This window comes from Melopsittacus undulatus, chromosome 8 (genome assembly GCF_012275295.1).
Source record: "Melopsittacus undulatus isolate bMelUnd1 chromosome 8, bMelUnd1.mat.Z, whole genome shotgun sequence".
NCBI classification, from domain to species: domain Eukaryota; kingdom Metazoa; phylum Chordata; class Aves; order Psittaciformes; family Psittaculidae; genus Melopsittacus; species Melopsittacus undulatus.
This window is the reverse complement of record NC_047534.1, coordinates 4,395,953-4,422,300: the sequence shown is the minus strand read 5'-3', so window position 1 is coordinate 4,422,300 and position 26,348 is coordinate 4,395,953. Positions and strand designations below refer to the sequence as shown.

The 26,348-nt window shown below is 37.9% G+C and overlaps 1 protein-coding gene across 1 annotated transcript in view; it reads left to right on the top strand.

Annotated features, from left to right (window-relative positions):
- The window catches only part of SDK1 (sidekick cell adhesion molecule 1), a 411,616-nt gene that overhangs the window by 113,834 nt on the left and 271,434 nt on the right, over window positions 1-26,348 (top strand). The window contains exons 2-4 of the mRNA XM_005145297.4: window positions 5,380-5,539; window positions 11,424-11,530; window positions 15,844-15,991. Coding sequence (XP_005145354.3) covers window positions 5,380-5,539; window positions 11,424-11,530; window positions 15,844-15,991 — 415 coding nt within the window. The remainder of the gene's footprint in view (window positions 1-5,379; window positions 5,540-11,423; window positions 11,531-15,843; window positions 15,992-26,348) is intronic.

Genomic DNA, 26,348 nt, shown 5'->3' with positions numbered 1-26,348 from the left:
TATACTTTTGTATTACACATTCAATCCTCTAGACAGATCTTTTAAAATACTCCTTTACAGCAGTTATTGTTAACCTACCTGAAGATGGCTCACATCCCTTTTCCCTGCAAACAGGGAGAGCAAAAGCATTTCTATATTGCTGCTCTTCCCCAGGGCTGATGGTTCAGTCTCTGTATGTAATTTGTTTATCTAGTCTCATTTTCCTGGAAAATTCCTTGGAGAAATTCTGTTCTTTATTTATCTGTGCCATTAGATTGGAACTTCAGACATGCATATGAAGAAGGGGTGATGTGCATCATGCTTTGACTATGGACTAATAAGATAAAGTCGATATAGGTGTGTTTTTTAATAAACCACTTGTGCTTTTGCTTGAGTTTATTGAAAAATGTATCTCAGTCAAAGATTTATTTCCAGTATCAGATCCATTGGGTGAAGTGAGTGATGGAAAGACAGCTGCTCAAATGATATTTGTTAGTGATTCAGCTGTATTTGCTCTGACTCACTGATTTATGAACAGGTTAATCTGCTTTTAACATTGAATATTGGCTCACCTAAAAATGACTTAAAAGTAGAGACGTAATAGAGACAAATAGCAATGGTAGGATCTCTTAACCTGTTCCTGGCACCCATTACATTATTCTTTCCTGAATGTGTTTGTGATTATGGTAACTGATTTTCTCAAGATGGGAGCACATGATTTTACCTGAAACTGTTGGTATCCAAAAAATGCTGAGATTTCAACAGGGTGTAGGTGAATTGGTTTCCCTTATAAAGGTGATGTGGTACTTCTCTGGAGTAGGGTACCTTTTCTTTTCTCAGTAGAAATGTTCAAAATCAAATTGCATCTTTACTTAAAATATAGGAATTGCTGGGGGACAGGACTGCAACACTGCTTTCAGGATCTTGTAGCACCCTGTAATAACCACACGATCTATTTGATCTGACTTTGCTTTATGTATTTTACAAGTGTGAGCTGTTAGAAGGCTAAGAATCATTAGCCAAATTTTGTTAGTTTATTAGAGGGTATGTTTGAGGTATTTGAGTTGGTACTCTCCTCAGTTTCTGAAGTCATGTTCACTCACGCTGTCCTTGTGAGTTATGCTCCCTTGGTTAACTAATGAATAGCAACTATTGGGATTTTTGTGCCATTCAGTACAAAGCTGTATGGTCAGGCTGCCTTCACCTTGTGCAGATTGCATTTGTAGCCTCATGCCTGAACATGATTTTCAGGGAGAATAGAATATGAGCGAGTTCTTGGCTTCTATGATGCATCTTATCTGCTAAGGGCTGGGGAGAAGCCCAAAGCAGGTAACAATTGCATACAGCACCATTTTTGCATTTATATGTCAGCATTAATCCAAACAAAAGTGTATGGGTGTTGTTGAAATAGGTCCTGAAGCTATGCTATGAGATAAAAATCAGTGTGGGCTTTGCATGTACCAAAGAAAGAAAATAGGTGAGCTAACCTGGCAGTGTAATCGGACTCTTGCAGTTTAATGATGCACTAAAGCAAGGCAGGAATGTTTTGTAGCAAGTTTCTGGTTAATTTTGACATATTCAACCCTATTTTTTCTTGAGATTTACGTAAAACTCAATCTACGCCATGCTTTCAAGGATCCTAGAGAGGATGTTAGCAAGTTTATTAAGCAGACTTTGTGACAAACACTTGTAGAAGCTGTCTGTATGTGCCAAGGGACTGGCACCTTTTCCTTTCACACCTCCTTGCAACTCAGATAATTTTTTGTCATTATTATTTTTATATTGGAATTAGCATACCTGAAAGGCCAGCGATGCTCAGGTGTTAACACATTTAGCATTTAGAAGTAAGCAACAGTGTATTGCAGGAATGCTCACTCTTCACTTTTTGTGTAGGCAGAATATTAATCCCCATATTTTATTATCCCTGTTTCTAGCACTCAGATAGGCTTTTTATTAGCTATTTGCTCCAGCCTTCAAGAAATTGAAAACTGAGGTGGTCTCATGGCTTCTAAAGCCTGGACTGGCCAAGGTCATCCTCATGGTGAGCCCTTCCTGTATTTAATGAATGAAGCGGAAGTACCTTATACCTATTAAATGACCCCCTTGCATCTTCAATCCCTTAGCCAGTTCCTCCTTTCATACATTTTTCTTTCTGAGGTGTCTTTCTTCCATGGTTCCTGCCAATTTTCCTGTTTCCCTAAGCTTGTCCCAGTGGGTCCAGTTTAAAATCCTGCTTTCCATTACAGCTTAAAGATACAACACATAGAGTGCGGCACTGTTTTGATCCTGTGTCTGAGGTGTGAGCAGCACCATGCTGCAGAAATGCCAAAGTCATCAGAGCTTTACTGCTACCTCTCTTCATGGAATCTTTGCTCAGTATTTTATTTTCATTTCTGCTTTCAGTGAATATTTAGTGAGCTCTGATTATATAATTGAATTTGATAAACTGATGGTATGTGATTGATGAGAAAATCAGGAATAAAAGATTAGAAGATAAAATTACTTCAAGGGTTTAAGTAAATCTTCCAGCGAGCTGGGGTAATTTATAAAGCATGCCATATTCTTTATAAAAATATTCCTGTAGGTCTATTAAATTTTAGCTTCTACCAGAATTGGATTGAGTTTTGAGAATGATTTTCATGTAATACAAGCTTGATTGTGATACTTTAAATGGGAGATAGCTCTGAGTGGGTTGCAGCATCACTGGGTTTGGAATATTTGAGTAGCAAATGTAAGGCTGAATGACAGACTTGTGGGCAGCAGTCTTTGTCTTTCAAATAAATCATTTTTTCTTGGAAAGATGTAAGTTAGGAGGAGTAAATGGATAATTCAGAGTGAAATAATGAAGGAGGTTATGCTGCTCGAGTCTTTAGATTGCTGAAAAACAGGATCAACAAATTACTTGGGTAGAGGATTATAGTGCAGATTCCAGCTTCAGTGTAATCTCCCTGAATGGCTCAGCTTTCTTAAAGGAAGGAGTAGTTTAACAAGCTCATTTGATGAAACTCTCTATACTTCAGGTAAACATCACTGTTTTCAGGGGACTCAGCACCACTATTTCAAAGGACTCTGTTGCAACCCCTTCCCCTAACTACCAGTACAGCTCCCTGCCTTCTGTGTCCAGAGGAAGTCTGACATCTGCAATGTTGCAAGGGTAGAATGTCTGTCTCATAAGTCCTTAGGAGACTCCCCAAAATATATGTGAAGCCTCTGAAAGGATTTAACATTTCCTCACTTGTTTAGAAATAGCCATGTAAAAAATTGCTTATTGCTCTGGGTAAAATGACTGTATTTCACTAACATCGTCTAGGCCTGACTTAATTTGTTCTTTATAAGATTTTAAAATATTGGTTGATTTTATGAGTTAGGAGAAAATGGGAATTGAGATAAGACTTATTCACAGTATTTGCAGTCATTAAAACCAAAAAAAAATAAAGCAGCTTTGCAGAATGTAATCTTAGTCATGTAATAGAGTGGAGGAGTGCAAAAAATGGTTTAGGTTTGCTAGGAACTATCTGATAGTATGGAACTGTTCCTATTTTCTCATCCATTGAATTGTCATAGCTTCCTGTATGTCCAATTTAAAGAAAATATTACTGCTCTGCACTAGCCCTTAATCAGGTTGTTCGAAAACCAAATCTTTTAACATGCTACGCATCAGAAAAGGGCCTTACCTTAAAATACTTAATTCAGTTTGCATTTTGTGCAATAGTTTATACATATTGCTTTGAGATGACATGCTTTTTTTTCTGCAGAAATAACTGTATCTTTCTGAAGTTAAATTCTAAAAACTAGGAAGAGAATTTGTTAGTACAAACCATAAATGTGTATGCAACTTTACTGCAAGTAAATAGTTTGGTGGCCTGTGATGTCTTGACCGTGCTCAGCTGAAGCACCGCTGCTACCCTGGGACCATGCGATTTGGCTGGTGGTGACCTTGTGTTGCCATGTGAAGTCACAACAATTCCTTGATAAGGAGCAAAGCAAAAGATGAAAATTAGAGAGGCTGAAGTCACCAGGGAGAGCTGTGTACCCACTGCTATCCCGATTGGCAGTGGGACTTTGGGGCACCCCAAAAGCCCTTGGCACCCCTTGAACTCCTCCTTTCCTAGTGCACATGGGTGCTGCATCATGGCTATTATAGAGTATAGTAAATGACCTGTGCATTCAAAAATCTCAGTCAGTCTTGAGTGGTACTTGAGGTCACTTCCCGAGAAACTGTGAAGAGCCTAAACGCTTTCAATAGTCAGGATGAAAATACCTGAGCTTTATCTAAACTCAGATTTAAAAGAAAGATTAGCAATTCAATTGAACGGTTAGTTCAACAGGACAATATCTGTGGTTTGTGGGGTTTATTTTGGTGTTTTTTATATATGAAATGCACATGCATGCACTGTACTCGTGAAAGAGTGCAGTGACATCTAGCTATTAAATATTACTCTGTATTTTTTTATTAAATGCCAACTTTGAATCTAACATCTGTTTTTTTAATATATATATAAGCACACATAAACATGTTAATTTGATTAGAGTAGGTATTCCTAAACTTTGAAGGTATTTATAAGTTTCTAAGATTAAGTTCTTGCATAGTTACAGGTGGAAAGTTAACACATAAGGTATGAAAACCTTCGCCTTCCAGAGGTGACAGGGGTGGGTCTCCAGCAGGTATGGGCTTGTAGTAAATATGTGTTTGAGTGGAGCTTTGGCAATTTACCAGGCAAAAATTTTGCTACTTGAAGTATTTTGAGCATTTGTGATCCACAGGAGAACGAGAGTTTGAGTCCGTGTGACCCTTGAGCATTATTGAAGTACCCTCATTCAAAATCTATTAGTGGCTTCAGGTAATATAATTTAACACATTTTGGTTGGCAGTAACTTTGAAAAACACATTAATCTTGCAATTTTGTGAGGTGTTTTTGTATCTAGATTCATTTTTCTGCCCAGATTCTTCATTTACCCTGAGACTTCTCCTGCTGTGATAATCATTTCTATCCAAGATTACTTTTCTATCCAAGATTATTCAGGAAATAAAAATACCCAAACCTTTGAGTGGATTTAATCCTCACAGAGGAGAGGGGGAAAAAAAACCCTGATATAGGGCTGTTCACTGCGTGCCAGTAGACAATGCTGAAATCCTTACCAGTGTAAACAGAAAACATGGACAAAAGCTTGTCTGAGTGGGTACTTCTCCATAAGTACCAAGGACTAAGTTTATCAAGGTCTTGTGAATTCCGGTTCTCAAGGTAACGCTTAGTGAGGAATGTAAGAGTGTAAGACTTGACTGCTGAATCATGGTGTTTCTTGTTTTATGATGGCCATTTTGAGAAGAAATGAACTAAATATTGGTGGTTTATACTCTACTCAAATAGCTTACAGAGCCATTTTCTCTTTGCCTTTCAGATGATGTTGCTCCATACTTCAAGACTGAACCAGGCTTGCCTCAGATACACTTGGAAGGAAATCGACTTGTACTTACGTGCCTTGCTGAAGGCAGCTGGCCCTTGGAATTTAAGTGGTTACGCAATGACAGTGAAATAACCGCCTACTCCAGTGAATATAAGTAAATAAAATCTATATAATAGTCTTCTCTAAGTGTTATTGCAAAATAAAAAAACCCAAAACAAATACCCCCCCTTTTCTCCCAAATCCCTAATATCTCAAACCAGCTTTGTAGGTACTGATACATTGCCAGGTTTTTTTTTGGCATGAAAAATGACTGGTTTCTGCAAAGAAATAAGATCTCTATGACAGGGTGTCTTTTGCTAAAAATGATATTTGGCATTTCAAACCAAAGGTCCTAACAGAATTTTTAAGTACCAAAAATACCTTTTTGTTGGAGATGCAACCTTTCACGTGTTTGTAATAAATAGCAGGTGTATTCCTTAGCTAAATGTTACATATGATGTGCTACTTGTCCTTGAACAAAGATAAGCTCAGTGGGACTATTCTTTTCAATAGGATCTAGAACGTGGCCTATCTTAAATTGCATATGGAATTTGCAGTTTTACTTCTGAGAGTGTGAAAATTTATCTTCTATTTTAAAACTGTTTCACTGTAATTGTGGACTTTGCCCCCCAGGACCTCACTGACTCCCTTCACATTCCACAAGACATCCCATCGTGGAAGAGAAAAACCATACTGGGGCTAATCAGAGCTGCATTTTCACTGACTGGCAGCAGATGGCTGGCCAAATATCAAAGTTCAAAACAGACAAGTGTTATCTGCTTTTCTTTTAATGGAAACATTAACAGACTCTCCCCTATGCAATTGGCAATTTCCATAACCTTATAGCAATTCAGTATTTCTGTAACTTACTTGTTGCTCTGAAATTTTGTTGAAGTTACCCAATGAATTCAGAAGTTAAAAGGCATGGGTATGTGACAGACAGATCCCTTGTATAGCATTTGTCTCTTTAGCCAACCAAGCTAAAAGCTGCAATTTCATCATTACATTGCTTAAGGTAAGGAAAAGTTGTGCTCTATGACTATAGACAGAAATTATAGTATAGATTAGTATAAAAATGCAGGTAATGATATGAAGTTCTATATTGTTACACAAGGTAGTAATTATTTTTTCAATGATTTTCAAAATTGTAGCTAACATTAATTATATTTTTGATATAATTGACATTTATAGAATAGTTGGGAAAAAAGTCCCTTAAATAACATGTTAAAACTCTTTTTTGCCATTTAGCACATAAAGTATTTAGCAGTTTCCAACCAAACATACAATTCTGTGTGTACTTTCCTAGAAATTAAAGACTTGATTTAGATGAGACCACTTAGTCCTGAGTAATTGCATCTATTAATGCTTGCTGTTTTCAAGCCTTGAAATCCATTGATACTTCAAATTGAGCCATACACACATTTAGAAAAGATTTGTGAATACTTACTAGAAAATAAAAAACCCTTCTAATAGCACAATTAATCACAGAAGGTTTGAACGTCACTTTGTGTAAATGCTACTTGTTTTGATCAACAGCAGCCTGTTGCAGCTTCTGGGTAGAAGGAGCTGACAACAGCGCTCAACCACTTAAGGCACTGAGATAGTAAGACAAAGAAATGGTGTGGGAGGACAAAGAAAATGAAAGTAGAATCAGCAGCAAAGCAAAGGTTGGAACTCAAGCTTTGTAGATGTGCTAGTAACTGAGAGACTCACACTGCACCCTAGTAGGAGAAACTCAGATAGGAATATGTGACATTTTGAAACGAAGATCAGAATGCTATGGTGTTTCTTAAATTAGTGCACATCCTAATGCAAAATGAGAATTTGACTGTGTATTGCAGTACAAGTTGGAATCAGTGTATCGGATACACCTTTCCCAAGCTGCGTGTATACCTATCTCTGTACAGGACTTTGTTTCTTATCATTGGACTTCATTTAATTGTCTAGTGAACATCAGGTCATGGTACAAGCTGCATGTATTAATTTTGCATTTTCATATTTTTCTTGGTTTTATTTCTGATTTCATCTGCTACAGAGGGAAGAGGATAGAAAACTGCTGCTTTATAATAATAAAATCACCTTGATAGAAAATACTAGTTTAGAAGTTGCAGCACTTCTACTATAACGGCACAGTCAGAAATAAGTGAAACAGGGTTTCGATTCTGCAGGGATGCAAAACTTTAAATTTCAAATAGGATTATCTGGCATAGGTACATTAGGGTGGAAGAAAGGAAGGAAAAGATATGCTTAGGTGTAAAAATTCCAGTTGCAGAATTTAAACTTTGACCCCATAATAGTTTGCTCTGCAGTTCTCCTGCCTAAATACTCTGTTTAAATGCATGAATCTTTCCAGTGTGACTTCTGCTGCAGTTTAAATCATCAATCAAAGGGTTTTTTGTAATTGATATTACTTGCTGTGTCTCAGTTAATGTCTATATTGTAACAGGCCAAAAGTGTTGAAAAGATTCTTATAACATACCAAGTGAGGAAAGAAGTAATTGGAGTTTTTGCATTTTGACATTGGTGACCCTGAGTGAACAGCTTTTCCTTGCTTAACGATGCTGATGATGTGCACAGCCTGGCTTTTATAGTGACCATGCATACACTAGTTTGTATTAAGAATTTATAAAATCACCTTATAAATTCTTTGTGATCTGAGACACACATAATGAAAGCAAATCAGCATTGCTGACTGCAGGAGCAACTTTGGTTATGTCCATAAATTAACAGTCTTTAAAGTCAGGCAGTGACTTTTTTTCCCCGCTTTTTGTCTTCATTTGAATTAAGATCTGCACGCAGTGTGCCTTCCATGTTTGCTTTTGTGGCCTGAAGATATTGATTTCTTTGAGTTTAAGAAACGAAGGTCATGTCTAAGCAGCTGTATGCTTTCCTCCGAATCTTCTTAAAAATATCTGATTATTATATTAGTCTTTTGAATATTGAACACTTTTTTATTCTGTATTAAAACATAAAAAGGACATGGAACTGTTGGAACAAGCTCAGAGGAGGCCACGAGGATGATCAGGGGACTGGAGCACCTCCCATATGAAGACAGGCTGAGAAAGTTGGGGCTGTTCACCCTGGAGAAGAGAAGGCTGCGTGGAGACCTCATAGCAGCCTTCCAGTATCTGAGGGGGGCCTGTAAGGGTGCTGGAGGGGGACTCTTCAGTAGGAACTGTAGTGATAGGACAAGGGGTAACAGGTCAAAACTTAAACAGGGGAAGTTTAGGTTGCATATAAGGAAGAAGTTCTTTACTGTGAGGGTGCTGAGGCACTGGAATGGGTTGCCCAAGGAAGCTGTGAATGCTTCATCCCTGGTGGTGTTCAAGGCCAAGTTGGACAGAGCCTTGGGTGCCATGGTTTAGTGTGAGGTGTCCCTGTCCATGGCAGGAGAGTTGGAACTGAATGATCTTAAGGTCATTTCCAACCCTAACTATTCCATGATTCTATGAAAAAAGTTAGATCAGTTGTTGCATAAGTCTCTTAAAAGTTTGAATAGATAATAAGTTATACGACTATCTAATTAAATACATTTGGTTTTAATTCTTTTTTCACTATCACAGCTATTAAAAACCTGTAGCCTAAAGGTTCACTTTCAAATCTTAGAGCATTTAAAATTAGGGTGTAAATTTGAAATTCAGAGTGAAATGTAAGCATTAACCATCTTTTCTCCTTAGGTGTTTGATACTACTTCATCCTTAAACTCATTGCATTTCTGGTGATGGAGCACGTTACGCTCTGGAAAACTTCCCTTGAAGCTTTTTCTTTTACGCTTGTCACTTTACATCTTTCTATGGAAACTTTCTAAACAGCCACTTTCTGGTTGGCTGTACCATTCAAAACAGGGAAACTGATCTGACTTTCTCAAGTACTTGAAGAGATCCTCAGAAACTTTAAATAGCCTCCTGACATCTGTACAATGGGAAAATCTATACTGAAAGTTAAACTGTAAACCAAACTAAAGCAAAATTATGTCTTGTCACTGTAAAAGTGGTATTAGTCTTTGAGAGGAATTCAGTCTGTGAAGTAAGTCTTATTTTGAATTTAGAAAGCAATGTTTGTATCCTTTTTCACGTCTCAGACAATAAGAATGGTGAAAGCATAGCACAGAAAGCAGTATTTTTACTGTTAGGTCAATAGAAAAGTATATTTAAAAATATAATCAGACATATGAGGTACATAAAGACTATTCAGAATCGTAAACATGGAAATATCTATTTATCCCAGGTTTGCAATTTTCAAGATAGTCTAAATAATGTAAATGTGTGTTGTATCTCTATTTTTAATGCTTTTATTATTTAATTCTTCTAATTTTGCTTGCCTTCCATGCACCCAGTTACCCAGTAGATCCATTGAGAAGCCGAGAGCTCAGTAGGTTTGGATTGTCTTGGTGGAATTCCCAATGTAGACGGGATTTTCAATGTAGATTTCTTTTCTTCAGGCAGCATATTAAGAATGTTTCCAGCTGAAACATCAGTGAGTCAGAAGAGAAAACTCAAGTAGGCCACTTGTGACCCAATTGGTTTGTTTTGTCCTAGTGGCAGGAAAATCTAGCTCTGCATTACTGTCTTAGTAGAGATGAAGACCAAAGAAAGAAGCTTTTAAGTTTGGCTCTATTTAATAGACAAGCAGAGGAACAAATGTTAGCAACGTACAATACTAAATCACCTCTTTTCTCACTCTGTTTCTTATGGCACATTCATCAGGCAACAGGCACCATGGCTCATTCAGAGCTATATGCTCACTGGCCAGCAAGTACTGGTGTGCTGATGGATGGGTTTGCTGTAACTCCCAAACAAGTTGAGTCTTCTTTATCTTTCCAGTATGAACTGTTATAGTCACTGGAAAAAAATGTGCCCGTTGCTCCGAAGGGGGTCCAGAGGAGTCAGCTTAGGCACATAGACAGCACAATTGACTCTGACTCATATACTCAGGAAGCCAGACTCTCCTAGGAGTCACAGTAGATGCTGAAATGTGTCCATTTTATTGGGCTTTGTTTTAATTCACTGTATTTGGTTGTCTAACCTATTTATTATAGTGTATTTGATTGCATGTATAATGCAGTGATTATAGTCTTCATTTATCACTTAAACTAGATTTCTTCTACCTTCTTTGTTTTGATGCTGTCTGATCCTGTTCAGACACTAAGCTCTGTATGTGGGTGTGTATAGTGTATGAGGAGAGATGATTTCTTTTAGTGGAATTAAATTCTGAAGATTAAAATTCAGCACTTTTATTTTTCCGTATCTTCTTGTAAAGACTTTCATTAATCCTACCATAATATCTCCAGAAGGTGACCGTGGGAATATGTGCTTTGATTAATGCTTATTTAATACAAGATTATCTATATTATTCACGTGTTTTATTCACATTAAAACTGCACCTATCAGCTCATTTTCATGTTAAGTAATCAGATGTAGTTGAACAAGGAAGGTGGGCATTAGTGGACTAAGTGACTTTAAGCACAGTGAAGGGCAGAACAGATACAGCATAGATTCCTCTGTCTCTTTTCTAGTACTTCCCTGAGTTACAGTAGTTGCACAGTGTAGTAACCATCTTTTTTTCTTCCATTGGAAAGCTTTGCTATTCCTTGCAAGTCTTCTTAATGCCTGTGTTTAGATTGTAGTTGTCTTGTGCCACCTCTGGACAAATTACCAGGCAGCTTTGCCGTAAGAATGAGGGTAGATAAAAACTTAAGGAAAACATGTAAGTCTATATTTCAAGTGAATTTGTGGAGAACTAATTGATATTTATCAAATACAGATTTTAAGACTGAAAGTTACTTTATGCTTTTCAAGTATTTTTTTCTTCTATATATTACAGACCATATTATTGCCAAAGACCAGAGATTATATGAGAATGCCGTTTGTGAGAAAAAATACAATAAGCATTTGTGGCAGTGTGTAAAATATTTGAGGAGAAATAAGAAATACCACATAGAGTAGCATTAATCTGTCTTTAGGAAGAAGTTCACTATAATTCTGCATTTTGTCTTGTAGGTACATCATCCCAGCTCTGCAGAGATCTGATGCTGGCTTTTATCAGTGTATCGTACGGAACAGGATGGGGGCATTGCTGCAAAGAAGATCTGAAGTTCAAGTGGCATGTACGTTTGAATGAAAGCTATTCTGTCATCCTTTAGTTAACTAATTCTTTTTGTGGGTAAAAAACCCAACATACCAATAACATTTGCTAGTCTGAAAAGTTATTAGGTGCCATTTTTCATACATTTCTAGATTATTGCATCACAGAAGTTCTCTTCTGGGAAACAGTTCAAAGCGTTGCAACATTAAGTCTTTAGAGCAAGCTCTGAGCCGTTCAAAGCCATCAAAATGAGATCATTTGGAGATAGCTGTAGCATGAAAAAACTATTATACCTTTCCCTGAATACACAGGGATTAAGAAAGGCCATATAGCACAAACCAAACAATCAATCAAAACAACAATAACAGCAACAAATAAAAGCTCAGAGGACAGCAGAGGATATCTGAAAGAAAACTGAGTGATGAAGATAGCTCCATGAAGATTTCGGATTGTAATCCTTGTGATACAAAATAAGCAGCTGCTTCACAACAAAACCCTTGCTAACTACAAACCACACTGAAAGAGGGGAGATTTAGATTAGGTATAAGGAAGTTGCTCTTCACTATGAAGGTGGTGAGTGCAGGTTGCCCAGTGAAGCTGTGGCTGCCCCATCCCTGGCCATTCATGGCCAGTTTGGACGGGGCTTGGAGCAAGCTGGTCTAGTGGAAGAGTCCCTGCCCATAGCAGGTGTCTGGAACTGGATGAGCTTTAAGGTCCTTTCCAACCCAAACCGTTCTATGAAAATTTATGCATCTGTTCTCAGCACCTTTGTGAACAAAACCCTCCAATGTTTGTGCTGTGTTAATTTGGACTACGCAGAATTTTTTAGTTGATCTCTGATTTGATATCTAACTCGCATTTGGAAACATTAAATTGATTTGCTCTGGAGTTAGTCCTAGTTAACATGACCTTAGAAATGATCATATGCTCCAATCTTCTTTTTGTCAGTTAACATATAGGAAATAAATTCTAAATAACTTGTGTGGAAATAATCATAGAATTAGGCCTTATTGTTTTTCGAAGTAAAAACATGAAATAATTTAAAACAGGTTTGTATATTGTGTGTAAGCAATCTGATACATGGATCAAATTTCTCTTCCTCAGGGTCAGTTACCAGAAATCCAGTAGAAGTAAATGTCACTCGATAAGTGGAATTTAGAGAAATTTAATTATTTATTAGAAACCCAATTTCAAGGAACTGATTCAAGTTAATTATTGTGTCATGAGGGAAATGACATGGAATTTCGTGTGTTTTAATATAGGAACAGTTACAAATGACACTATGTAAGTTTTGGTATCGTGTTCACCAGTTTGCTGTATTACTGTATGTTATATTACTTCTCTGTAATGTCAGTAGTATCAATACTTAGACCTCTCAGTGGTACTGTTTCAGAAATGCTGGGAGTTAATGTCAAAGTAAACTGTTGCTAAAATAGTATTTTCCTTCCTTGCATTCTACCAGCCCTTATGCCCCTGCTGTACATACCTCCTCACGACCTTGTGCTCACTCTGATGTGTGTCAGACCCTTGCAAATACTTGCATAGTCTTCCTCTATTTTGAGTGAATTATATTAAGTCTCAGAGGATTTAGTGAAAGCTGGTGCAAATGAGTGTAACTGAGTGGGATGGGGCAGCAAGGTTTGGAGGGGAAGATGGAGCTGGGGAAGGTGTGGGTGAGATTCTTCTGCAGCACTGAGCCATTAGATTAGCCTAGATGCTTCTGAAGTTGTATCTACAGGTGTGGTTTCAGGGGACAAAGGCTCTGGTAGCAGTACCAGAGAAAAATGTACCCATTTTCTCCTCCATCCCACTGATTGTTCCCACTCTTGTATTGTAACAGAGCACACTATCCCTTTAGGCTCAGCAGGAAAACTTGTTTGTGCAGCTGTGAGCTGGGAAACTTCTCCAAAATTTAAAAAGAGCAACAATTATTTTGTAGGGTTTGTTAAAACTGTTCCTTCCCCCCGATCTGATTCCCTGTGCAGCTGTACCGGCACTTGTACTAGTGGAGGGAACAGTTCTTGAGGAAGTACTTGTGGGAACGATAGTGAGAAGGAGATGCAGGAATACTTTACCTTGATATTGCTGCTAAAGAATTTAGTCTCCTGAAAAGACATCTTTATTCCCTTCTGAATGAGAGGAAGATTTGCAAGAAAGTGTTTTGTTTCTCCAGGCTTTTGTGTGTGTGCATTTGGTTGTTCTTGAGAGAGAAAGAAGTGCCATTGTTTGCTTCGGTTATAATTTTCTCCCATTTAGTTTGTAGTTCTGCATTGTTGAACAAAGCTAAAAAGCTTTCTTCGAAGGCTTCTGTGTCTGAATTAAGCAATCTGTTTATTTCATAGAATGGTTAGGACTGGAAGGGACCTCTTTATTTCCCTGATAAAGACAAAGCAAAGCAGATCTTACATGACTTAAGGGAGACCTTTGATCTTAAACCTTTAGTAACATGTATGGCTTCTGTATTGAAACTTGCCAGTCAGACTTGTACTTTATTCCTGCAGGTGAAGTGTTTCACAAGTTTTAAATATCTTCTTTCTCCTCTCCCACCCAGTAGCTCTAATGGTAGCTACTGATACCATTGTTTTCTGCATTCTTACTTAATTCATTTAAGCTGTGTGGATATAATGAAATACCTGATGTTTTACCATGGTTTACTTTTTGCTTATTCTTGAAAACACAGCAGAAAGCAGCATTCCAAAGGGTTACTGAGATTGCTTTATCCAGTCATCAAGAGTTACAGGGATTTTTTTATGTTAGATGTTACCCTCAGAGGGTCCACAGAAGCTATTTCTGCCACTGGATAAAGGATGCTTTCCAATACACTTAAGACTGTTAGAGAAAAGTTGAAAGGCACAATTCTTAACGTGCACTGAGCAAGATCTGAGGTGTTTTCCGCGTCCTAGATCTCTGAAGTAGCAGGGAACCTATTCAGTAATTAAAACTCTCTTCTCAGCACACGCTAACATATTATTTAACTGAATGGGAACAGCTATTTGTGAGAAAACTGCTGGGTAAATCTTAATTACAGAATGGGCTTAAAACCTCTTGGATTGTGAAGACTAAAATAATCACATGACAGTGAAGTTAATTAGATCCACCTACGCGGTTTGAAACTCCTTTTCAAGTAGGTGATCTGATTACAGTTGTAAGAAATACGGAGCAACAGAGGAAGTACAATGCTGATTATGTCTGAATAAATAACTTGAAAATCACAAAGATGATTAAAGCTTCTTTAAAATACCATGTGTTTTTAATTTCTGCTCTTGTTCTGTCTCTTCTCATCTCCTGCCATCACAGACCTGATACTAATCTGTGTTTCAATGTCCTTTGCATCTCTCTCTGCAACAGAGAACTCGTAGAGAACCCTGTGGTCCTTAAAAAAGATAAAAAGGGAATTCAGTGGCAGATGCGGGAGCAGTTTTCTGTGTGTGTCAGTTTTTTGGTTTAAAGCAAATTAAAATGCATAGAAGTTCTTTGGATCGTGAAAAAGTAGGAGCCTAAAGCCCCGTTTATTTTAATGGATAGGAATGTGATACAAAAGGCAAAAGAAAAACAAGAAAACATTCACTGAATTTTTACAAGGACCCCATAGGTACATGAATTTGTCTCTGAAATAAAACCTTCAGGGACAGAGCTTCTGCAATGGTTTTCTTTCTTCCATTAAATTTTGTGTTAAAAACTGCTCTTTAATTCTACAGATGCCGTTGTAAATGTCAGAGACCTGGATGCACTATTTAAATTATAGTGTAGTGCCAGAACTAAGAGCTACCAACATGACTAGAGACTTGCTATTTTGGATTCCATTTGGCTAGAGTGGCTTACCTGCATAGCTCTGATTACATGCTGGTTGGACTATAAGTGATACAGCTACTGTCTATTTGTGTAGCTATGGATAAAAGCATTAAAAACTCAACAGTGACTAAAAAATTGATAAACTTTAGTGTACATTTTATGTACATTTTATATATATCATTTCTTTCATATCGTGCAAGGATTTGTTAAACAAAAGGATTTATTAATCAAGGATTTATTAAACCAAAACAAACCTTCATGAAAATGTCACTTTCAGTTAAAACTGCTGCATTATTGCAAAAGAACACTGAGACTATGCTGACTATGCATTTCTGGCTTGAGCTAGCAGCCCTTGGATTTACCTTGTGCCATATATTCATCCAAAACTATATTAATCAAAATTGTTTCATGATCTGTAGTATCATATTGACTAATTATAGCAATGCCAATGACTATTGTAAAACACATTTATTATTCTGTCCACTGAAATGTGGAGAAAGGAAATGACTTCCAGGACTCTTAATATAATTTCTTTCTTTGCAGACATGGGGAACTTCATGGATACAAACCAGAGAAAAACAGTGACTGAAGGACAAGCTGCAGTTCTAAATCTCCTTCACATACTCAGCTACCCAAGACCACAAGTGACATGGTTTAGAGACGGGCACAAGATTATACCAAGCAGCAGAATGTAAGTCAATTTAAAGCTTAAACTACCCCCACCCTAAAGTATGATTAATTATATTTGATAACACAGCTTACACTTTAAGTACACTAATTAAGCTTTAAAGAGAATAAAGTAGCTTTGTTCATACTAAGTTTGAGATAAATTACTATTTTAAGACCATCTCTGAACTTCCTAAGCAGTTTGACAAAATAATTCATGTGTTTTTAATGGTCCTGATGCAGCATAAGGCACTAGATATGCGGAATGTCTGCGCTGCCTTCACGCTATTCGTTTTCATGATACATTTTGGAAAAGTAAATGCTCATCTCTCAATTATGTTTACTTGAATGGACTAACTTAATGAATCCTAAGTTTTTTCTCTTTTTAATGTATGTCTGGGGTTTTTTTACTTAGAGTTTTACTTAATGCTGTTTTCCTTACAATAAAAGTCTAAATATTGATTATTTTTTCAGTCTCTTTTCAGCCTATACTGACAGTTTTATTTCATGGCTCATTAGCAGCTCACCCTCTAATGGCACAGTACTTGCACCTTGATTAGTTATTATCTCAAGGTGTGCTCATTTATCCTTTCCTGAAACAGTTAGGAAGCCATCCTGTGTTTTTATCTGCACGGTTTTATTTAGACTGAAGGGGTTAGCTGCAACATTAAAAACTGGAGATAAAGATCTTTTTTTACTTGCCTAATTTATTAGGAAGCTGTTGAAATGCCATGAATGTTGGTGCTTATTTATATCTGTGCGCTATATTTTCCTGTATTCAAAGGAATAGATGTGCTAGCAACTGACGGTAATGGGATATTGCTAAGTTCCAGAGAGATGGTGAATTTTTAGAGTTTAGATTAGAAAGGGAAAACTCTTCTTGGATTTTAATGTTATCGATCTGTACTGTATATTTTGCTGTTGCTTATGTGCATTTTTTTCAACCTGAAAGCTGATATTCTAGGCTTTTTGGAACTGTTAAAATTAGTATTGCAGGGATGTGAAGAAACTATGTAATAATTTATGAATAATTTAATAGTAATTTGATGGGAAACAGCTGGAAGATGAAACAATGGGTTTCTGGGCAATCTCTTGAAGAGAGCTAAGTGACAAATCCTGAGTTATTAAACATTAAGAATCTACTTCCTCCACTCCTGCAAATTTACTTTTGTCAGTGCTGAGAATACACAAATCAGCAATTTGCAGCTGGGGAATAAAGCCTGTTGTCCAGGTAACAGGCAGTTTCTTGGGAAGTTCTATGGAGGAGCAGAATGGAATGACCTAGGCAAACATACAATATCTGACAATGACATTTATCTGAGTCCCTGGTAAAATTGCAGGTAGAAATGTGTGTCATGTAACCGTTAATATAAAACCCTAATTTTCATGCTCTACTTTACTCTTACTCCTACCCTGTTGGGATTATTGGAGTAAAATCTGTTGTAATTCATGGCTCTGTGGTAATGCTTACAAGGGGAAAACTGTAAAGCTGTTCTATAGGGGAGTGAAATATGCCTAAAGGTTTCCACATATATTTATTTCCCTGGTCAGAAATTTTGTCTGAAACGAATCTGGGGACATTTGTCTGGCCTGTGGAGGAATTTCCAAAAGCTTCTGCAGTAGAAGTACATGTGCTGAAAGTATAAACCTCCTTGGAAGTTTGATATATACTGTATAGTAAGCCTGATAAGTTCAGGAAGTGATGGATTTACAATACACATATCAATCATCAGTGTACACTCTGTGCAGTAGGTCTGCTGGTCCCTCAAAGTACTGGAAAAAGCATATAGCATCCACTCACTTATTGCTGTCTGTGAAATTCTGGGATTATGGCAGCTCTCTAAGTACAGGAAACCTGAGACATGGAGAGGATGCATTTAAAACTGTGAGAAATGTAAAAGTATCTTAGGAGAGCTCTTGTTTGTTATCTCTGGAACAAGTTGTGCATTTAACATGCTTTCTGTACACAAAGAGGCGTATCCATTTAACTGATCAGTTTAGCAGGTGATCCAGTTAGATTGATGCATCAGTTTGCCTGGATCATCTCCTAAACTGATCAGTTAAATTGATACAAGCACCTTGTATGGATGCTCCTTAAACTGATTAAAACTATCTTATATTGCTAAATCAATGTGAGGCTTTTTGAATGCTCTTAAACAAGCTTAGAATGATTTGGCTAAATCAATCAGCTGGTCCGTCAGCTATAATAAGGATTTCTAAGAGTGACATTGCTGCAGTGTATGTAGACCAAGGAAATAAGCAGTACTAAAATGAGGTCAGTAGTGGTGCTTATGATACAATTCCTTCAGATAGCTAGTCAAGTTGACATGCACTCAGAAGTCTTAATGTACATATACTTAATCCTGGACCATTTTTATGCCGTAATGATCCTGATGCTTATTTACACAGAGCTACTGCACCACTAGAACAAATACATTTCACTTATGTGGAAACAGAGTCTGTGCTGGATTGCCCATATGTGGGAAATACGAAAGATTAAAAGTAAGGACTAGTCCTGAGAAAAATAATTCATAACATGCTTTGAGGAATGTCATATAATTGGCTCTGCAGAAGGGTTTCCCTAGCAGGCTTAAGGTAATAAATGCTGTTGTCTTTCTCCTTCCCTGTTTACCAGTACTTAGGACATTTATGGGAGGGGTTCTTCCAGCTATTCGGTGTTCCAAAAGTTGTGTATTTCTAGGGAGCCAAGATAACAGAATTGCTGAATTGTCTATATGTATTATTTCACAGATACAATACATTAAGAAAGACTCCTATTTGTTCTTTGTGTTTTCTAGCAATTATTTATACACATTAATGCAGTTGCCAGTTCTAACAAGTCATGGAATCACAGAATGATTTGGATTGGAAGAGACCTTAGAGCTCATCCAGTTCCAAACCCCTGACACTAACAGGGACACCTTCCACTAGACCAGGTTGCTCCATGGATGGGGCTTCATCCAGCCTGGCCTTGAACACTGCCAGGGATGGGGCAGCCACCGCTTTACTGGGCAACCTGAGCCAGTGTCTCGCCACCCTCATCATGAAACGTTTCTCTCTTATACCTAGTCTAAATCTACCCTCTTTTAGTTTAAAACCATTGCCCCATCTCCAGTTGCTACAAGCCCTATTCAAAAGTTTGTCCCTGTCTTTCCTATAAGCCCCTTTTAAATACTGAAAAGTCTCCCTGGAGCTTTCTCTTCTCCAGGCTGAACAAGCCCAACTCTCTCAGCCTGTCTCCAGAGCAGAGGTTCTCCAGCCCTTGAGCATCTTCATTACCTCCTCTGGACTCGCTCCAACACGGATACATCCTTCTTTATGTTGGGGGCCCCAGAGCAGGCCACGGGACTGCTGTGCTTTCCCACCAGAGCAGATATTCCTGAATTCTGATGACCAGGTGCAAAATCCCTGTAATTTCCTGTTTCTCTTACTGATCATTAGACTAAAAAGTGTCAGTTGTTTAGGCTGGGGGAAATAGATGAGGTTCTGTGGCTAGGTGAGGTTTCACCTATTTTGAATCAGAATGGTGTCCTACTCTATGAGTCTGTATGGCTGTGGTATTTTCTTTATACAACATCTCCTTTGAGACATAGGCAGGTTTGTTTTTCAAATTTCATATTCTGTTTGATTTGACTGCCAGTGTAACTCATGGTGGAATTTGGTAGCAAATAACTATGTATTCATCCCCATTTTAGTGGTGTTGGTGCCATAATATTTTGTTAAAGCCTCTGGATAAAGACAGGAATAGCATGACAAGTTCCTCCTACATGTGAAGTCAACAAACCCCTGTATAATATATGAATGTGAAGCAAATGACCTGCATATACTCAGGGGGTTGTTGTTACAGTTTATGACTTAAGGCAACTAACAAATCTGCAGCAGAGCTCCTGTGACATGATGGTGTGTGTTTAAAAATTTAAGTCTTAAAGTTTTCTCCTCTTCTCTTAGCACACTTTGCATGTATATAAATTCTGGCTTTTGTGCTTTATCTGTCACCAAAGCCTCAGCTTGATATTTTAAAGAGGAGTTTCTAGATCATCCAAAGAAAGCTGTCTACATGGTAGGAAGGTGCAAAGTGGAGAATCAGAGGGAAGACCAACAGGTCAAGAGCAAGAGAAAAGAAGCAAGTAGAGGAGTTAGGGTTTAGGATGGGTTTTATTATTACCTTACATGAGAATTTCCCAAGCAATTTTAGAAAAGACTTCACGTTACTCCTAGACAGATTAATGTTTTCCAAATACACCAGCAGACTAATATGGAATTACAAGTGCACTATTATCCAGGGCCTTGACTGATGGGGTGATTTCACCTGTTTCCCCTCATATCTTACAGAAAGCAATAGCCTCTTAAAAGGTAACTGCATCAAAAGAAATTGCTACTCTGAGATGTCAAGTCTTCAGCTTGCCTTGTCTGGGTGTACTTCATTGGACTTACAAGCTGAGCACATTTAACTTTCTTTACACGAGACCTGTACAGTACCTTGGCAAGGCACAAAGGATAGTAGCACCTTCAAGGTCTACAATTACCTTTCAGTTGTGGTATTGAGGAGTGAAATTCCTAATACTCTTAGAGGATTTTGTTACCTTTTGCTGAGTAAAGGACTTATTCACAGAAAAGGTTCACTCTAGCTGTCAATTCATTTATTGGTGCCTTCTTTAAGGAGAAAACTTCTACTATGAAGAGATTATTACTGTCTTCATTAAGTTTCTTACGGTGAAACTGTTATTTTCCCCCCTATTATGCTGCAGTGAGATGAGTATTAACTCATGTCTTTTGTTAGTGGAATTATGTCTGACACAAACCAGGAAAGGTCATTTTCCAGTTTCATGGAAAGGCACTTCTGGGCTGTCCCTTTCAGCTGGGTGGACATTTTGTCACTTAGTTAACTGTTAATGAATCAAAACACTAGAAATGCACTTCATTCCATTAGTATTTAAACCAGAACAACAAGGAAGATGAATTGCATTGCCTTTAGGTATACGTAAGCTTAGTATCTATTTTTTGCAGTAAGAATAATTACTTATGCATTTGAATGTGTGTGGTCATTACATTACACATTCATTGCATTATTTAGTCTCCTATAGAGACTAAATGTGCTGACAGATTGTGGAATGAAAATATGTTAGGCACAAGCAACTGTCAAATAAGACTTGCTGTGCCTTTGAACACTCATAGTACCTTGCAAATAAGCAAAGCTGGTGCAGATTTCCTAGCCATTTGTTAAGGTAAAATTGTAACTGTATTAATGACAATCTCAGAAAAAGTAGGTGTAGCTAAATAGGCTTTAAAAGATGAGAAATAATTGAAGTACCTACGAATAACACGACAGATTTGGGGCTGATGCTAGCGCTAGATTAGGTTTTGCCTTGATGATAGCAGCTCACCATGTGCCATGTATTTATTTTTCACTTTAAAACAAACACCACTTCATTTTTGTATGAGCAGTTCTAGTGCCAACAAGGCAGTTCTCTACAAATACCAGCCTGTTGTGCAACTTAAGTTAGTTGCACATAATTACTTTTCACATACACTGGGTAATACTTTAATTAAACTTGTGATGATTATCATTAGTGAACAGTAAATTCAGAGACTGACAACTCTGCTGTGTGTTAGTTGAGCAATACTGTAAGAAATTAGCAGATCTAAGTCTGCTAACATTGTAGAGTGACACCTTTCAGTAGTAAGAGATGTGACAGAAAACCTAGGTGCTGGTTTCATCTGTCCGTGCCTTTTACAGGCTCCACGTTAATTTTAAACTCAGTACCTAAAAAAAGAAGACTATTTCGTAGAATTATTTCCTTACACTGAAATTCATTAGTGCCTATTATTCATTTATTTAATCAAATGTCTGCGTCAAGTGATTTCAATTTGAAGGCACAAGCAGCGCTAGGAATCATCTTACATAAATTTTACTGTTATCCCCAAGGCCCATATGCATATGAAAGACTGTAGGGAAATCTCCCATCATCTCTTCAAGTTCTCAGTTTGGGTAGTCCTGGATGCTGTCAATGGACTGTTTTGAGTATTATTGCTTGCTGTGTTCAGTAGAGGAAAACGTGAACACCTCAGGGTAAGCAAATCCCAGGATTATTTTCTAAAGCTGTTTGACTTGTCTAGTTTCAACCTCACTGTTTTTCTCTCTGCTCATAATTTGTTTGCCACAGGTTTTAAACATGTGTTTCAAAAATTAGTTCATTCAGACCTCTTAGCTTTCAGGGTGAAATCTCATGTGTTGGTTAGATGAAGAGAGAGGAAGGCAAAGTTGTATTTGGGGACCATGTATGTGCTGAACGTAGGGTATGTAGGAGCAACATGGCCCATCACAGGATGGTGTGTGGATGAGGGATAGTATTAAAAACTTACTGCCAAAGAACATACCTTTTAGCAAGGCCTGTTTGGAAGAGGATTCCTCCCAAGAGAGACACTGATGAGATGCAAGGCACATTTTGGGATTTGAGCAACATGTTTCATTACAAATTTGGTCTACAAACCACAGAGGGTTTTTTAATGTGTATTTTTTTCATAAGCCAGGGAAAGTTGCTGCCACTATGCTAGCACTGTAAAATCCATCCTTTTTGTTAAAGAAACAAAAACAGTGGATGCTTGCAACTAACATGTTTTAATGGGCCTTGGCTGCTCACAGTATCTTTCAGTGAGATCTTGAACAATAAAACCTAGACAGTTAAAAGATTACTGTCTAAGGGGAAAATCTGACAGTTGGATATTGTTTTTCCTAAGATGATCACGTTGAAAAAGAAATCATTTCATGTGCCACCACATTTATTAATCATAGATTTGGAATTTGTAAAGCAAAGGGAGTGGAAGTGTCAATAGAAGGAAACCATTTAGTTATCACAGCTTGCAGTAGAAATTGATTTATGAGTTTGTTGCTTTCTGGGGACAAATGTACTTTGAGAGAGAAAATATGGACTATGAAAAAAGATGTTAATAGCATTACTCTTTGAAAGTAAACTATACATTTATATCCAATATAGAGGTGGGTAAATATGAAAACCCGTTGTCCTACTTTGGGGCTCGCTTCTTGCATCTGCTGCATTTCCTAATCAGAACTAAGTATATTAGGGACAAATAGTGAATATAATCCTTTAACAGCTACTGTGCTTTTCTGGGACAACATTTTTCTGTCCATCTTTGAAGTACTCCATCTACAAATGGAAATATTTTAATATGCAGGCAAAATAAGACTATTTAAGAGTCTTGCAGTCATTCTTAAGAGCAAATATGCAAAAGAAATCTACTCCTTTATGCTTTAAAAATCACAAATCCCTGGGAGCAATTTATCTCTTATGACCCCTCATATATTTCTATTTTTATGGAAATAGATGCAAATGCTTTGATAAGTCACATTTGTGACTTATGACATGTAACAGAAGGTAATATCTTATGTTTACCAATTAACTTTTATTACTCAAAGCTGACTGAAGTAAAATCTATCTGTCAGTACTTCTGGCTAAATACTACAAAGGGTTATTAATTTTCTATGTATAAATGAATAAATTTGTATTTCCTTATTAATCTAGTGGATTTTTATATGATGTATAAAGGTGTTAAGACAAAAGTTTGTAATTTTATAATGCAGATTTATGTAGACTAATTTTAAAAGCCCATCATTTTGGCAGATTCGCTTTCATATTGAGAACTGTAGTGTGATTCAGGAAGGGGAAAAAAAGCCCACAGAACTTTGGGCTCTGGGGATGTATTGTGGAATTGTGGTTGATTTTTATTAAGTCTACATTGTTAACAACATTCAACTTGAATTTAAGGAATTTGGTACACGGAAGCCAATGTGAAGCAGACCTTATATTAATTAATGCTGCAGAGAAAGGGGGAAGCTGGCAGCCTGCCTATGGCTTATCTCTGATCCTTAGTTGTGAGTGGAATCTTTAGCTGGTTTGTGTTTAGCCTTCATCTAGCAGATTCCCAATGAATTTAAATAAATTGTAAGTGCCCTGTCTGAGACTTCACTGGGTCTAACTGATCTGTATGAGAGGGGTGGTTTAGGCTCTGATGAGACTCTGTAAAAGCATCTTGCAATTAGAAGCGAGAAAAAACAGTCAAGCTCTGCCAATATTCGTATTTATCTGCTCCCTGTTAGCACTACCTTGTATTTCTTGATGTACGCTTCTGGCTATTTTGGTGTATTACACAAATCTGTTGTGTTACGTGTCAATTCTAGACACAAGCAAACAAGGCATCTGTTTATTGGGATGCCCACAGTCATCACTTGCTTGCTCAACTTTATTCTCTTTGCTTTTTCCTGTAAACTCGTGTCACTAGAATGAGGTAAGAGTAGAACAGATCGGTCTACTTTTCATCAAAGCAGTGGCAAGAGGAAAGCGTGAGAAAAGCAGATGCTGGAGGAAGCCTAAGCCTCTCCTCCCCTTCCACCTGCTTTATCCATAGTGTCAGCACAGAGCTGAAGCAAACCGTAGTTGGATGGTGCATGTGTGATGTCTGTGGATACTGAGACTAAGATGGATTGTGTTCTTCATCCTAGGTGGAGGAAAGAGAAAGAGAGGAACTCAGAGATGGCGTGGCTTGGGGAAATGGTCGCAAATCCTATGAGAAGGATAGGATGGGTGAGGAGGAGCTGAGAAGACTGATCTGGGAGTGGTGATTTTCAGCTTTCACTCACATGGCAGAGGTGTCCTGAGGGTGTGACCCATGCTCATGTCACCATATTGTGCAGCCCCATAGGAAAAAAAAACCAGCCTCCCCAAAAGAGCAGAGAACCCCACACTTGTTCCATGAGCTGCTTCACTCTTCTCTCATGTCTTCCCCCAAAATCTTGCTGACCTTTCCAATCCAAACACCCATCAAAACTCCCTATATTACCACTGATCCCTCCCAGGCAAATGTCCTCTCTGGACCGCACCTCCGTCACTGGAAAACTAAGAGTTGCCAATATTTTGTCTTACTTTGTAGTGGGTTATTTGTAGAAGTGAAACTGAATGTGTAGTTGACAAATAAATTCACAGCTCAAGAAGCAGCAGAAGAAATATCTAGCAATTTCTAGCTTGTGTGTTCCTGGTTCCTTGAATTCTTAGAATAGAGGTACAAAGGAGATCTTATTTAGGAGAAGCACTTGAAAGCATAGAAGCCAAGATCTGTACAACAACATTTTATGTACTTTTCTCCAAACCTTCAGAGGCTATTCCTTTCCTTTAAATTAGAGTTTTGCTACATTTTTATCAGTGATCTTTCAGGAAACTGCATTTGCTGTTGCCATCGAGCAACCAATACCACTTGCAAGAACGTGAAGAACTCAGTTGCTGTCTGCCAGCTGCCATGTGTTCTTTTCTGACTTCCAGCACAATACCTCTTCACTGCAAGAAGAGTCCAATGCTTTCCTAATGACCACTGGTTCAAATCACTGATTATTTTAAAATATCAAATCTCATTTTTGGCGATCCATCAGCCGTTTCCATGGGAACTGGAACTGGCTTTAGCGGCAACAAGAAGCAGAGTTGATTGGGATACTTACAAATTTCAATGGCTGTTTGTTGGATGGCTGTGTTTTCTGTTTATACAAGACAGATACTGCAGCAACAACCTCCTAATACACTTGTACTTTTCATTTTAATTTATTTGTGTTTCTCATTGAATTTTTCATAACTTAGCAGAAATGCTATGATCAAGGAGAGGGAAATGTCAACAGTCTCCACCATATGCAGTCAATATTGTGTGTTTCCAGTAAATGTCCTTACGATTCTTTCAACTAGGACTATAATAAAAAAGAATGGAAACATGTTCTGCCTTGACAGAACAAAAGACAGGTGGAAGCTCCTTTTCTTAGGGATTGACCTTTGGTAATCTTATCCCAGAGTTTCTTCTATCCGAAGTCTTACTTCCTCTACCTTCTGCCCCAGAACAACCACTTCCCCAAGTCTGCACCTCACCTTCCTGCTCAGAGCTCAGATTTGCCTAATTCATGCTATTTCAGAGCTCCATAAAATCACTCTGTAATTCCTGCTTCCCAGCTATTCCTATCATCCTCAGCCAGGTTCTCTACCCTTTCTGTCACCGTCTCAATAAGACCCTCTAACTCAGGGATCCAGTACTTGCTGCTCAATACTTGTCCAGATGTTGCTGCTGCCCCTTGTCCCCTTGCTCTGCTGCTGGCCCCATCTGCTGCCCTCCCTTTGGTGAGTGTGGCCACATGTGCACATCCTGCTCCCTGGTGCTCCCTGCATAATTAGTATTACCTTTGATACCGGAAGAGAAGCACAAATCTAGGCTGAGTCTGCATTGCCCATACATCAGCACAGGCAGCTAGCTGAGAGGAAGAAAGGAGGCAAATCCAAGAGAAATGGTAGTCATATAAACACTAACATTTTTAAAACCCACTTACCAAATTAGTA